This window comes from Nilaparvata lugens, chromosome 10 (assembly GCF_014356525.2).
Source record: "Nilaparvata lugens isolate BPH chromosome 10, ASM1435652v1, whole genome shotgun sequence".
NCBI lineage: Eukaryota > Metazoa > Arthropoda > Insecta > Hemiptera > Delphacidae > Nilaparvata > Nilaparvata lugens.
This window is the reverse complement of record NC_052513.1, coordinates 24,234,772-24,251,123: the sequence shown is the minus strand read 5'-3', so window position 1 is coordinate 24,251,123 and position 16,352 is coordinate 24,234,772. Positions and strand designations below refer to the sequence as shown.

The 16,352-nt window shown below is 35.6% G+C and overlaps 1 protein-coding gene across 1 annotated transcript in view; it reads right to left on the bottom strand.

Annotated features, from left to right (window-relative positions):
* Positions 1 to 3,049: 3,049 nt before the first annotated feature.
* Positions 3,050 to 16,352, bottom strand: part of LOC111062415 (fatty acid synthase-like) — a 76,806-nt gene continuing 63,503 nt past the window's right edge. The window contains exons 27-34 of the mRNA XM_039436663.1: positions 15,814 to 15,990; positions 15,181 to 15,360; positions 10,363 to 10,561; positions 9,314 to 9,500; positions 8,403 to 8,548; positions 7,199 to 7,930; positions 6,176 to 6,411; positions 3,050 to 5,668 (exon numbers count right to left, since the gene is read on the bottom strand). Coding sequence (XP_039292597.1) covers positions 5,540 to 5,668; positions 6,176 to 6,411; positions 7,199 to 7,930; positions 8,403 to 8,548; positions 9,314 to 9,500; positions 10,363 to 10,561; positions 15,181 to 15,360; positions 15,814 to 15,990 — 1,986 coding nt within the window. The 3' untranslated portion in view covers positions 3,050 to 5,539. The remainder of the gene's footprint in view (positions 5,669 to 6,175; positions 6,412 to 7,198; positions 7,931 to 8,402; positions 8,549 to 9,313; positions 9,501 to 10,362; positions 10,562 to 15,180; positions 15,361 to 15,813; positions 15,991 to 16,352) is intronic.

Genomic DNA, 16,352 nt, shown 5'->3' with positions numbered 1-16,352 from the left:
GTTACTCCAGCAAGGCTATTCATCTCAAAACTCTTCAAAATATCCGTCACCAAACTCTCCACAGCTTCAATTGCTGACCGACCAGACCTGAATCCATACTGGGAAGATGTGAATATATTCTTGCTTTCAAAATATTCATACAATGCTATTGCCATACCAGTCTCAAAAACCTTTGCAAATATTGATCCTACTGATATAGGTCGAAAATTGGCAGGATCGTCCCAACTCCCTTTCTTATGAACTGGCACTGTCTTGGAATGCTTCAGAATGTAGGGGAAAACTGCATCGTCAATACAGGCATTAATACAATTTGTAAGAGGAGTCACAATAAAAGCAATCACAGCTTTAATTAAGGAGCTTGAAAGATCATATATGTCCCTACTTTTGCTGTTTTTCATTTTCAATACTATGTTTTCAACAGTCTTGAAAGAGAGTGGCCTGAATCTGAATGTGGAAACCGGAGCAGAACTCCTGGCAAGTAATTGCACAGCTGACACTGGAGGAGTATCAATCTTTCACGTATATGGAGAACAGACGAGACAAAAAAATCATTGAATTCATCAGGTGTGACTGGCGTATTTCGTATTGTTTGTCTTGAAGGCTTAGATACTTCCCGGATAATGCTCCAAGCCGTAGAACACTTATTAGAAGCCCTCTCAATTTTCAGTGCATTGTACTGCAAATTAGCCTGTCTCAGTTCATGTCTGTACAGCTTACGTACAGATTTAAACACACGTTGATCATGTGGTGATTGACTCAATCTATACTTATCATATGCTATCAAGACACAATTCCTAAGAGCCAGTACAGACTGATTTATCCAATCAGGCATTCCTCTTTTTTTGTGAAACTCCTTTGTTTTGACAATCTAGCAGGAAAGAATTCATGGAAGAGCCTCATGAAAAGGTCAATGAAAGCATTGAAATTCTCCTCTCCCCCGGAGAAAATCAAAACATTGGGCCACTCAATCGCACTGAGACTATGACAGAAATTTTCAATTCTATCCTGTGTTATAGGTCTTATCAGTCTGGGGGGACAATTTGAATCATTAGGTCCACCTTCCCAACTGCGTCCCTCATCATTCACAGTTACCTTGAAAGACACCGAAAAATGATCACACAAAACGTAATCCCTTACTTCCACCAAGTACAAACCAGAATCTAAGTTGGTTGCTACATTATCCAGACAGGTTTGACCCCGAGTTGGTTCAAAGTTGGTCAGGTGTAAGTCATTTGATCTTAAAGTGTTTCTGAAATCAATTGTTTCTCTAGCAGTAGAATCGATTACATTTATATTAAAGTCACCCCCCACAACAAAATCATATTCGGGTCGATATTTAGCTAGTGATGTTAAGAGCCTATCAAAGTTGGCAAAGAACAAACCCAAATCACCATTTGGTGATCGATATACAGCCAATATAACAATTCTCTGCACAGGAAGAATCACACAGGCGAATTCATTATGCAATTCTGAACAATACCCCTCAACATCAATTTCTCTAATTGGATAACAAGAAGCATCTGAAGCAAACATAGCGACACCACCATGACTTTTCTCTTTTCTACAGAAAGCAGTTATTAAGGAATAGTCACGGATTCTAGCCACTTCAAGCTCTTCAACTCGCATCCAGTGCTCTGTAAAACATATAATATCATACTCATCTTTAAAATTCAACATTTCAACATCATAAATCTTATTATTCAATGATTGAACATTACAAAAAAGAACACTCAATCTAGGAGCTTCTGTCTTATCAATCATTCTACTTGAGATTGAACCCCTAAAAAAGTCGAATCAGATGAAGTGGAAGAAGTGGCTGATTGCACAGATTCCTGCTCTACACGAGAGATAATACGATTGAATAGATATCTAAGCTTCCGGGATCCTCTCCTATTAAGATGCAACCCATCTCGCCCAATGTCCCTATCGAAAACCCAACAATTAGGATCTACAAATATTGTGCAATCAGACTGTGCACAATGCCATTCAATGACACCATTTATTGCATCAATATACCTCATGTCTATGTCACGTCTATGCAGTAAACCGCTCACCACCAGCGTAGCTGTTTGGAATGTATTCCTAGCCATTTTAATTAGAGCTTTCATTTTAATGCCCAGGTCGTCTGGAGTTCTTGTATTCCAAGCATCATTAGTCCCCACATTCAGTAAAACCACATTATAAACATCCTTATATAATTTCAAAGAGTTCTTCAAATCGTCAATACCAATTCCCGGTGAGCTCACAATACATGTATTATCATTCAAAATATTGTCAGATTTCAGGTGTTTAATCATGGAATCCCCTATAATGAGGCTCTTGAATGCTTTCCTATTTTCATGTGCGGAATCCCCTGACCTTCCCCCGCAATGACTGGATATTCCCTCTGTATTCTCAACATTATCATTTATCAGCTGTTTTTCATCCTTCTGATACGACTCAGCTAAAGTGTTCAGACTTATGATTTTACCCTGTAACACTAAGTTGTCCATCTCCAATGTCCTTATTGTGGATATCATTTCCTTATCTGTAACTCCATGTCAATAATTTGTTTTGTCAATTCTACCACGCGCATGTCACCTTCACGACTCCTTATTGGAGGTACATCTACACTCGTATTCCCCTCAATCAATGAGGTATCGGGTGCTTTATCCAGTTCAAGCTCAGTAGCCTCCAGTTCAACTGATCTTTTTATCAAATTAGTCTTTATATGCTCCAACTCAACAATCTTGGAGCGTATGAAGCTCAACTCAGCTTTACTATCGTCAAATGTTGGGAGAGGGAAATATACACTTAAATCCTTATCACTACTTAGTCTCTCAGGTTCAGAATTTTCAGAATCTAGATCCAGATTTGTGCGCTGAATAAAATCATCATTATCATCATCATCATTATCACCATCATTCCGTCCACTCACAAAGGATATGCCGCTCTTATTAATAGGATGGTTATGAGAATCCCCTCTCATTTCTACTAGTGTAGATTTATTTGGTGTAGTCTTCAAGGTTACAGAACAATTTTTATTAGTACAACGCCATGAAAGATTCCCGCAACTCGAAGTGTTAGATTTACGGAAGATAAATGAGTTATAAAGGAGCCCCATTTTCCCTCTTGAAGTTCTTACTTCCATGAGATCCATGACAACAATCAATACCACAACAATATTTATAATTTGTCCTTAGCAACGTTAAACCCTCGCCAATGTCAAAGAATAGATCGTGATTCTGTAACTATTTTTGTTATAAAGGTTAACACGAGTGAGCTCTATTACATAACATAGAATAGAAGTAGAGAAGTGATTGGATAGAAATACTTTACAGGCTTTTATGTTGAAAGGTAAAAATGAGAGCTGAAGAAATAAACCGTTAGCCTAGCGAAGATAAGAGGCCGATGAGATTAGAGAGAAACAAGATGCAGTTGCATGATAGTACGGAAACAGTTCCGAAGCAAAATATTAATGTGCGATCATTTATCAATTATAATTACAGTAGATTTCTCTAATTATTGATATTTCTCAATCAGAGTGTTATAGTTAGATTTATAGTCAGATTGATAGTTAGATTGATTCAAACCGCTTCTCTGCCGGAAGCGAACGCAAGAAACTCACGTGGCCTTGCTTAGCTATAATAAGTTAATTTAAAATTGAAAGCCTAACTTATGCCTCCCCTATGGATCGGGCGTATCCCGTCCAGGCCCGGGACAAGCCCGACAACATGCCCATAGCAAGGCTGCTCAGTGTTTACAAAATATATTACACCACTGCACAACGCTTACTCGAACAGAAGGGACAAAACAATCAGTAAAGTCCTTTAATGCAGCTATATAATGTAATAAGCACCCAAACAAAAGAGCGGTGTGATGAATCAATCAATGCACATTAGGTAATAAAAATTCAAACTTTATTACAATGCAAATTAAATAGCTATATTATAATTAATTGACTTTATTAAAAATTATAATTTCTCTCAATTTCCTAGTATTATACCACGTGTATGTAGATTTACATATAGAAACTGTCGGCTGTATTACTTAATTAGGCTGGATTATTACTGAATTCCTAAATTAAAGCTTGACAAAACTATAAATTAGAGAGCGAAAAAACGTACACCAGAAATTCACTAGGCCTAGGCCCATTTATTAACTGAAATGGTTGGGTTAAATTGAATGAAGTTAAAAATATGAATTTAAGAAATTATAAATTGAACTAAGTTATATGCGTTATACCATAGATTAATAATAGTATAATAAGTCTTTACTTTGAAGAATTATTCGAAACTTTACTATATTACGTCTTTACTTTGTGGTTATACTATAAGTTTGATGCAAGAATTATTTGAATCCAGACTGTGATTACTCTACTATATTGTTAAAAACATGACATTAGTAATAATTATTATTATGTATATTATTAGTAATAATTATTAGTTGAGTTGATTGTGGTAGTTGACTAATTATTATTATGTTATTACGAATAATGACTGTTTTGAGGTTACAAAATGAGAGAAATCCAACAATCGCCAGAGACACAGCAATAACCGCTTATCTTATCGCTCCTCAAAACACAACCGGCCATCACCACTGCTCAAACGAGACCTCTCAATGTGTAACTTGAATGAAATAAATGGATAAATAAGGTGTTTTCATGAATAAATGCATGTAAATGCAGTAATTCCATTAAATTTTCTCAATCTTTTGAATACACAACATGTAATATCGAGAATGAGTGATAATGAAAAAATAGACTAAATATTAATATCATCTCTGAGAAGACAACATTCAACTGAGTCTACCCGATATTTATCAGAAATTATTAATATCCCTTGATATCTATAATGATAAGGTTTCCCGTGAACCTTATATTTTTAAAACATTATTGGGTGGAGAGAGCCTGTTTCCTTTTCTAAAGCTTCGTAGACTTATGCTCTGCGCAACAAACATGCGTTTCTCGTACAAGGATACGCCAAGTACGGTGATCGAGATCACAGTGCAAGCTTGCCACGTGTTCCATGTTATCAGCGGGAACGTGGTCAGTTCGTTGTACGCGAACAGGAATCGCGCGTCCTGCTATCATCTTGCGTACTGCTCGCATTTCGTTCGCACCTAATACACTGATGCTTGTAGAACAATTCTCTTCAATTGAATGAATAAAGTCAGTTTTGTATGAAAAAATTAAAATTAAACCATTTTTCGTCATTTGAATTGCTATTTTGATTAATGGTTATAAGACTACATCTTGAATGGTTGAAAAAGGAGTTACTCACGGAATACTATTTTTAACAATAGCCCATGATTTTTTCACAAAATGAACTGCATTATAATCACTATCATATATATTTTCTATTTTACTAATAATTATCATTATCCCCAGAGTGAATGTTTATAAGCTACATAGCCGAGGAGAGTGCATGTAGATAGATATACGATACATGTAATATTCTAGACGATGTAGTTTCAAATTCTATACTATTCATTCAAATGATAATATTATTTGCGTATGGCACTGTTCATGATGGAGAGTCCATTATTGTAAAGGTCCCATCTAGCCTGATAGTATATACTGTCTCTCGACTGGATATATCATGGAAACTGGCTGACCAATTCTGGATTCTGATGAAATATGTGAAATTATCTGTTTTGAATCCGATTTCTCTACTCCAATGTTATCAACCTGCAATAAAAAATGTAAAATGTCACCTTCGACATTGAAGAAAAGTTGCTAGAAATTCAATCACAATCATTTATAATATTATAGTTTACTGTTGAATAGAGTTTACAGTTCGATAGAGTCATTTGACACTTATTCAGAATAATATAATATTCCTTTTAGGCTACTGTGAAAATCTTCAAATGTGATAAAAAATCCTCATGGGTGAAAAACTGGTATATTGAGTATACTCGTGTATTATAAAATTGATACGGTAGATCATTCATCCTATTTGATGATGTGATAATATTTTCCTCATACTCTGTCACATAATGTTAAACTTGTAAAGTAGTATGTCTTTCCATCGTATTCAAGACTTTGAATGTAGGCTATTATTATTACTTGAAGCACACTTCTTGATTTCAAAATGTTTCAGAATAAATGACAGCCCACTATAAGACTTTGTGACGTGGTGATAAACGATTTTTGAATATATATCATTCTGTAGAGAAAGATGCATAGAAAAATCACCTCAACATTTTCTTGTGAAGTTTTATCACTGTGATCAGGGCCCGATGAAAGTTTTCCTCCATCAGCTGATGCGATCTCCTTGAAACGATCTAGAGTGAGAGTTCTGATCTCTGCTGTGCTGAGCTGCAGATCATAGCTGCGCTGCAGTGTCTGTTTGATCTCGGCAGCCATCAGAGAATCCATGCCAAGATCAGCTAAGGTTGTGCAGCTTCCTACTGCTGTTGCATCTTTGATGCCTACAAAGACAAACATGTGAACATCAAGTTGGATCTTATAGATCAGCACATTTTGAAGTAATGTTTAACAAAAATGTGGTATTGACTGTATTTAATGATAAACTAAAGATAAATATACATGAGAACATTTAATATATTTGTCCATACAATGAATGTATCCATAACAATGATATGAATGTAATATAATACCTAGATTTACATGATTAATACAGAACATGAACATAAGTAAAAATAATATCTAATCAAATGTGATCATAATAGATATATTATTCCTCTCATGATGGAGTAAGCTTCAAAAACAGTAGTATAAAATTAGGATTATTATGTTATATTGTGAACGCATATTTCAATATTGTAGAACCATATGAGGACTGTTTGAATTGTAGTCTTCACAATAATATGGAGTAAATGTGATGAAAGCTGAAGTGTCATCCTTCAGGAAAAGGTAAAAACTAGACAGTCAATATAATAAAGTCATTCTCTTATTTTATAATCGGAAAAATCCAATAACTTGGATTTTCGTTTAATAATTAATATTATTTATTCTCCATGAATATTCATCAATTCACATCCTGTTTAGTGGTGAATAGTGGAGGGCGATTGGGTTGAACATTGCAATAAATCCTCATCAAAGAGAAAAACGTTGACAACCTTTTCCTCAGTAAGTGGGAAGAGTGAATTTATAAGTTATGATCCAGTTTAATTATTGACTAATAGCATTTGGACAGTTTGAAGATTTTGAAAAATATAATGTATTTAGTCTACTTGAGAACTGAATCATACAAACCTAGTATATTGGCGACAGTATCGATAAGTGTCACCTGATTCACGTCAGAGGTTGAGTTTGTCTTCTCAGCAAGCACAATAGATGCAAGTACAGGATGAGGCTGCTGCAGGAAATAATCAATGGTTGCCAGACAAGAAATCATGCGCTGTGGCAGAGTTCCTCCAACCACTGACTCATTGTCACCAATAGTATCAACGACTAGTCCGACATCCCCTATGGCTCCCCATTGAATCGCCAGTCCCGGTAAACCAGACTCCCTTCGCGTTTCACAGATACGCTCCATAGCAGAGTTTGCAAAGCCGTAGTTAGTCTGTCCTGCATTGCCTCGACCGCTTGACACCGAAGAAAAAGCGACAAAGTAGTCCAAGTCAGGGCAGAGTCTTCGGGAAACAGCATCTAAACACTTGGTGGCATATATTTTCGGTCGGCAAACAGTTTCAAAATTATCAACCGTTTGATTCTCCATCAACGCGTCTCCTAGCACAGCCGCCAAATTGAAAATCCCGCCAACCGGTCCCATCTTGGCGGCTGTACCAATCAGCTGTTCGGCGCCCTCCAGTGTTGTGACGTCATTGGTCGAGATCTCCACTTTGACGTTGCGCTCCACCCATCTGCGCATGCGTACTGCCTGGTATCCGGTTCTGGTTCCCGCGCGCGAAGACAACACTATTTTGGTTGCCCCTCGCTCCAATAACCATCCGGCAAGTTCTAGACCGAAACCTCCCAGCCCACCTTTGACAAAAGAAAATATAAAAGTATAAATATGAATTTTATCAACAGGAAAAATAATACAAAAGAAGAGTTACAATGAATAGAGAGCATAGTTTATTAATTCCTTTGCTTTTGCTACAACATGCTATCTCTCAGTTTATCACCTTTCTAATTAGACAATGGTATCCTTTAACACTGTTCAATATGTTTTCACATGATTTTCTGTGTGCACTGTATTGTACAGCCACAGAGGAGGAAAATACAATAAAATTATGTTGATAATTATATAATAGAGGTAAACAGCCCATTGGCATTAGAGAGTAAATATCAGCGCCCATGTAGTTATCTGAAATAAAAAATGGAAAACCGGGTTTCTATTCCATCTAGCTATCCTTTTCCGTTGCTGTGATTGAGAAAAGAATCATTTCTAGATAGTTATCCTTATTTGAACCATTTTCATAAAGAGATTGGATGAAAAACAAATTTTTCTTACCCACAAGAATGTAAGATTTTTCCGGATCCATATATGTCCTTGAAAAAGCATTGATTGTTTTTGGCTTTGGTATTATGATTTTTGCTGCTTCTTCATCTCTCATCTTGAGGACAACTTTACCAATATGCTTTCCAGATCCGATGAATCTGTATGTGGAAATATGATTCATAAAAGTGATATAACATAAAAAGCAAAATTTGAAGTCTATCAATTTTCTCATAATAGGAAACAAAAACTTGAAAATAGAATTATTAAGAGTATATGTGTATACAGAGAGTTGTCAGGCTTTCTGAGATCCAATGGTCTTACAGCGGATTATATTCTCCTGTCTGTCTGTGTGCATACATCCTAAGGCCCAGCCACTCAGAGAGCGATCTGCGATCCTATAGGTATCTAAATCTAGAATTGCTCTCTAAAGGTGCGTACAGATATACGCTCCGCCATCGCTCCGCAATCGCACCGCCCTCGCTTTGCACTCGCTCCGATCATGAACGTTACGGGAGATGTTGGCTCTTATCGCGTTCCACTCTTGCTCCCGGTCGATCATCAATCGATCTGCTCGATCGACGTTCGATTGCGGAACAGAGCGAAAGTCTCTACGCACCTTAAGATATGTTTATGATACCTGTAGGATCGCTGATCGCTCTTTGTGTGCACTCATCTTAATCTATGTCGATTTCATGATAATTTTAATTGAATGCGGTAGCTCAGATGATACATGTAGAAAAGTGGTCTATGGAAATGATGAATCGCGGTAGTTACAGTCACACTAAATAGTATGATATTGAATAATTTCAGTTTTAAAGAGAGGAAGATGAACAGTCAAAAGCTATTAGTAGTGCAAAGGTATCAATTTATTGCACTTATCATCATTTACAATAACATAGTTATCATGATTATTTTCCTTTCACCTGAATGCCTGTTGAACTTGAGAATCGGAAAACACAGTGGATGGAAGTGGGCGGATTGCACCATTCTCTATTCCTTCTGAGACAAGTTGGAACACAGCATTTTTGTCATCATTCTCACTGTCAGCATCAAATAAGGCATCCACCAGAATTCCATGGAAAGTTGTGTTCTTCAAGAAAAAAGACATTCCTGTACAAACAAAAGTTTCCAAATTCATTTTATCAGTGTTGATATTCCATAATTATTCTTATTGGCATCCCATGATATGTCATTAATATTTTGTAGCACAAACCATATCACAACCCCAAGTCATATCACATTGAAAAGGCATAACATAATAATAATGATATGCCTACTCCTGTGTGAATGAATACTTTATGTAAATTATACCGTACACAATATTAAGTTACACTTCTCATTATTGAGTTTACCTACATGTGATACAAGCTTGATGGAATCAAACCACTTACAACAAAGTAGCAATAAAACAGGCAGTTTGCATATTTATTTAAATCAGTCGAAAGAAGGTTAACATTCTCCATCAAAATGAAATATTTCCATAATAAAATATTCAATTAGATATGAAGCTTGCACGATATGAATATTCTCTAATTCCTTAATCATAATAAAATAATTTATGTTATTTCCATGACGTAACACTTCATGATAACCTTGTTATAGTCTAGAGACTAGGAAATAATTCAACTAGGCCCGTGAATAAAAATTTTGTAACTTTTTTGTCAAATATAATCTCCAATGAAGTCACTTAAATTGCGTCTTGTACAGACTAAATCGAATGTGAAAAATATTAAATAATATACTCACTGATTGGAGAAGGCTTCAATGAATTTTTTAATGGTTTTATTCACTATTTATGTTATTAAACTTTTTTCAAATCAGAAAGGGAAGAATTTGTCTGATTCATGTACACTATTAATTAATGTGTTTAATAAATTAATGAATCAGTGGAATAGAATTAGAAAGAACAATGAATACAAAAATTAATTCTAGCGTTGATAAGAAGGAATTGACAGAAGTGACAAGTACTAACCAAGAGCGGTGTTGTTGGTGAGATCGATCTTTCCAATTTCGAGGAAGCGACCACCTTTGGCCAAGCATCGTACAGAGGCCTGCAACATCTCTTGAGCGAGTGAGTTGAGCACTAAGTCCACACCTCGCCCTTTCGTCTCTCTCATAATGTGTTGCTCAAAGCTGGTATCACGGGAATTGGTGATGTTTCTGTCGCTCAACTACACAAGAATAAGAAATTACAAGCTTGAGAAGCAACACTTTATTTAGAATGTTGTATCATAGAGCGTAACTGCGTAAGTAGATTTCCCATGGTATAGGGCGTTTATGTCGCAACTTTTACTGTTATCTGAAGCCGATTACTGTTGATTATTGTCGAATTCTACTGTTTTGTTGGGGTGAGAGTGTATGAACGGCACGATATGAGAGACTACCAGTGTCACACAGCTTCACGGGAAAGAATTGCATGAACCATCGGCTTGATATGACAGTAAAAGTTGCGACATAAACGCCCCATACCATGGGATATTTACTTATGCTATTGTTTCTCTATGGTTGTATCAACACAATGATATAGCTATAAGCTTTGTTGGAAGTAAGGTACCGGTACTCTATACAGTAGAATTGAGCGACAATTGATTATTTCGGTTGAACAATAATTAGATAATATAAACGTATAATGTTAAATTTTGTGAGTCCTAATTGAATCAATATCCTAATTACTGGAAAACAAAAAAAAATGTTGAAATATTGAATTTTGATGCATTGGGTTATATGCAATAGAAACATTTTTCTACTTATCTCCAACCTGGCGAGCATTCATTATAGGCCTGCAAAAGATCCTTGCGACTTCAACATCTTACAATCCAAGGACGTGCCTTGAAGTGATGCATATGCATTTCGAATTCAGCGCCTTGAAACAGGAACCCGCAACCCGCACAACAGCAATAAGTAGTACGGAGTAAAAAAAATAGTGTTCCTTCTGTAGTAGTAGAATGGTGACGTACTGTACGGATCTCAAACTGTACGAATTTGATAGTGGTATAATACATTTACTACTGCAATGTACTACTCGATAAATAAGTTTAGAAGTTGATTTATTATAATAACGCTGTAGGCATTATAGTGAGTATGTGCAGTTTTTCTGTAACTGAAAATACAGTTGAACTTATTATAACTCTTCAATTCATGGAAAGATTACAAATTCTATCAATTCTCTTCGAATTTCAAATCCACGCAGTTATTAACCACAGCCTCCTTTAATACTGTCAATTAGAGTAAATTATGTCCTGTCCTGTCGTGTCGGCGAGATATTGGTGTGTGAAAAACTAATGGCTGTTTGGGTTGTTCTACCGACAATTTCAATAATTTGTTGTTAACAACTATGCTACTATTACAAAAAGCTCACCGAGTTGAAAGCAGAAAAAAGTCGGGATAAAATACTATGCTATTTCGAGTTATCAATTGCATGCCTCATAGAATGCAGAATGTAGTCCACACGACAGCTTATTTTTAACCAAGTTACATTCAGATATTAATTGCATGCACCATTGCATGCAATTTATAATCCACTCGACAGCTTGTTTATGATAAATAATTCTATAGTCGGATTTTTACTCTAAAATTGAATTGAATTGAATCGCTGCCTTTCTTTACAATAGCTTCCAGTATAGGCTCCAGAGGCCAGTGCTACTTAATTTGACATCCACGTTATTCATATGGAAGTATAATATAAACTTGTCGCGTCGTCACCATCACGAATGGCTATAAAGTATGTAACGTCAGTGTAAAGAAATATGGAAAAATATGTTAATAATATAGAAATACGCTGAAAATGTGAAAAAATTTTTAGCAGATCTCAGGCGAAATATTTAGAGTCCTCTCAAAATAAAATTTCTATATCCTAGCTGAAAAAATGCTATTGTCAAGTATCTCAATTCCTTTCATTCAAACCAGTGTATTTTAACTGGTTTGAGATTATTATTAAAATAAAATAAAGTTATGACTGTCAAGTGAAACCTTCAAGCGCCGTTGAGCTGGCTATTATTAATATTGTATGCTTATACTGTAATCATATATATATATATTTTTTGGTCATATTCAACTCTGATTCCTAAGCTATCTTCAAGTAGACTATTTATCACAATTTCTTTTATTCAAACCACTATATTCCACTGTCTGATTCATTTCGACTCCTCTCTGCACACAGACGAATCATCCACGCAGGGGTTATAGGTATCCATTAAATTATTGTAACACTATTAATTTGTAAATATACTTTTTGAAGAATAAAAAGACATGAATTATTGAAAAAGGAGAGAAAAAACAGAAAAATTATTAAAAACGCTGGAGGAACGCCAATTTTTGACCTATCTTTGACGAAATATTGGAGTTCTCTCATCAGAAAATATTATGACCCTAGCTGGGTCATACCACTGTACGTAACTTGAAAGTTTTCTTTCAGCCTGCTTTCGAAAAAGGCAGAAACGCTGGAAAACGTAGATTTTTGGCTTTTGTTTGACGTTACTTCAAATTCCTTCGGAAGTTTAAATTTTTACACCTGTTCCTAAAAAAATATAAAACACTGGAATATCACCTATTTTGGTTGTAGCTTTGGGATATTTTTTGAAATTTGTCCTTGGTACTCCCCTAGAGGGCCAACTGAACATACATATCAACTTTGAACTTCATGGTTTTGAATCTTAGTTTTGTTGATGAGTGAGTGAGTTCTATTTCGCTTTCTTATATACAGATGAAGATAGTAGAAAACAAATTTTGCGTAGTCAAAATGTCGAATTCTAAAGCTGCGTTTACACCAAAGTTATTAACAAAATGTTTATTTCTCCGTCCTTATAGATTGTATTAGATTGAACATAACTTATCGTACACATGATGAACATATGTGTTTGTGAAGTTCTGTTCAATCTAATAGGATCTATAAGGACGGAGAAAAAAGCATTTTGTTAATAACTTTGGTGTAAACGCATCTTTAGAAACCACGAGACTACTAAATATGCTCAGGAGTCTACGGTTAACTACTACTATCACTTGTTATGAGGCAATTCAGCACTATCTAGCTATTAAAAATGAAAATTTGAAGTTTTTTCCTTCAAAACAACACTGTAAACAGTTCTTTATCTTTTTTGAATATTTTTTTATGAATTATCAAAGTTGTAGTAATTTTTGAAACACTCTGTATAACCTTAAAAATTCATTTTATGATGAACGTGATAACGCAAAATGTGGGAGCTGGACGTTCGAATTAAATTCGATGCCTATGGAGTTGCCGCTTTGATCACATGCGCCACTGTATTCACGACCTCTACAAGGCGGTTGTATATAGTCGAGGCTAGAGACGGCTGCTACACGGCGTCCGTACGATAAAAATCGTTGATCGACATGTTTGTAATCACCCATTCATTCCATTGCGCCACTATAAAAATTTGGACATTCGATTTTTTATCGGACGACCAAAATCGATGTGTGTGAAAAGCTGACTTTGTTTGAACATCCAACGTTCAATCGGCTTCACTACCACATAGCAAACATATGGCAAACTGCTGATGCGAATCATTAAAAATGCACGATCACGATGAAAATCGTTATAAAATCTATGTGTCTGAAAGCTACTTCAATTTTTGGTCATACGGTAAAAATTCGAACGATCTTTTATCGAACGACCAAGATCGATGTGAATGCTTCTTTATTTTTTTAAATAGGTGGTCATGCGATGCATGATTTCAAAATTGAATTTTAAGAAAAATGAATGGCGAAACCCGCTTATTGATATCTTATACCGTTTCGAAGATATTCACATTATCAATCAATCAATACCACTTATTTTTTTCATTTTTGATTTGCATGGTATTGATTTATAATGATGTGAATATCTTCCAAACGGTTGAGTTATCAATGCAAGGTTTACGTCATTCATTTTGTCTTGAAATCATGCATCGCATGACCACCTTCCTATTTAAAAAAAAAGTTGCATTCAAAATGGTGTATCCAAGATGGCGTATCAGATTTTTAAAGTAATAGAAAAGTAGTATTTTCAATATGAGTAGGATCCCCAATCACACCCACCTTGAAATCACATTTTTTTATAAGATACTAAGCCGTTCTCATACTTTTCTCTTTCCTTGCTGCTTCGAATAATATTGATTTATAATGTGAATATCTTCAAAATGGTTTGAGATATTGATATGCGGTTTTCGCCATTCATTTTTCTTGAAATCCCGTTTCGAAATCATGTATCGCATGACCACCTTCCTATTAAAAAAAAAGTTTCATTCAAAATTTCAGATCTAAGATGGCGGACCAGATTCTCATGAAGTCTTAGTGAAGTAGTGTTTTCAATTTGAGTAGGATCTCCAATGACACCCACCTTGAAATCACATTTTTTATAAGATACTAAGCCGCTCTCGTGATTTTCATTTCCTTTCTGCTTTGAATAGTATTGATTAATAATGTGAATATCTTCCAAACGGTTCGAGATACTATTGATATGCGGTTTTCGCCATTCATTTTTCTTAAAATTCCCTTTTGAAATCATGTATCGCATGACCACCTCCCTAAAAAAATGCATTTAAAATGGCGGATTCAAGATGGCAGACCAGATTCTTAAAGTCTTAGTGAAGTTGTATTTTCAATTTTAGTAGGATCCCCAATCACTCCCACCGTCAAATTACCTTTGTGTATGAGATATTAAGCCATTCTATGGGACTTTTCACCCATTCTGTATAAAATAGCCTGAACAGGAGCCTAGTCACTAGATGCATTATTGATGAACCTGTTTGTTTGGGATTTTTTTTGGAAAAGCTATGTTGGATTAAAAGCCTACCTGTGGGAAAGTAGATTTTATGAAGTTCCTTTTCTCCTGGCTGCTCACTGTGGTATAAACCGTGCAGCCCATGTGCAGAGCCAGAGCAATGGCTGCCTGGCCCACACCTCCGCTGCCTGCATGCACCAGAATCGACTCTCCTCTATTCATACGACCACGCACGATCAGCGCGTAGTAGCTCTGAAGTGAACAAAATACCAATTGTTATGGAGAAATACTTGAGTGAGTTATTGATGTGATACAGTATTATAAAAACTTGAGGAATAGTTAATTGGTAAAACGGACAAGGAGTTTCCATCCCTTACCGTTCATATTACTAATGATTGACAGTTTGTGGCAGTGAATATAATCAATCAATAAATTAATAATGATTTGATGAATGAAATCTACATAGATATATTTATTCAAGAATAATAGAATAGAACTGAACCAAATAATAATAATATAGAACACTCTGACCACTAATGTAAATATTTACAAAAAAAGGAACGGAGTTCTAAAGGAAAAGATTAGCTAAAGGAAATTTGATGAACGCTATTGCACAAAAAGGCTGATATAAGGGTATAATAAGAGTATAAGGGTGATATAATAAGGGTTACATAATAAGGGTATCTGATTATTTTTCAAACTTACGGTTGCATAAGCAACTGGAACAGTAGAGGCTTCTTCAAGAGTCCACTTGTCAGGAACGTGCCACAAGAATACAGAATCGGCGAGAACAGTGGTGGCCAAGCCTTTAGCAGCAACCATCCCCATAACTCTACGACCCTTGGTGTCTCTTCCAGAGAACTCGAGACCTAGAATGCAATCCTGTTGATGCAAAAACGTTAGCACATCTCATAATAGCCTTACATATTTTTTATATGATTTCATACTTATTCAATATTTCCCTAGTAAGCCTTTCAGAGAGAATTATAACATGGGCCTACTGATGTGAAAATTCGGTGCCTACAACTTCAAGAAAAAAAAGTAATTCAATTCAAGAACTCCAAAGTGAGAGAATCTCAGGAAAATACCTCCTACTGTACAGATACGAGTATATCACTGGTGTCTGAAAAATTGACATTATCACTAATTAGAGTCTGAAGATAACATTCATTCCAACTAATATTGTCACCCTGAATATCCTGGATTAGCTGGTGTTAATTTATTATTGAAAACAATGTTGCTCA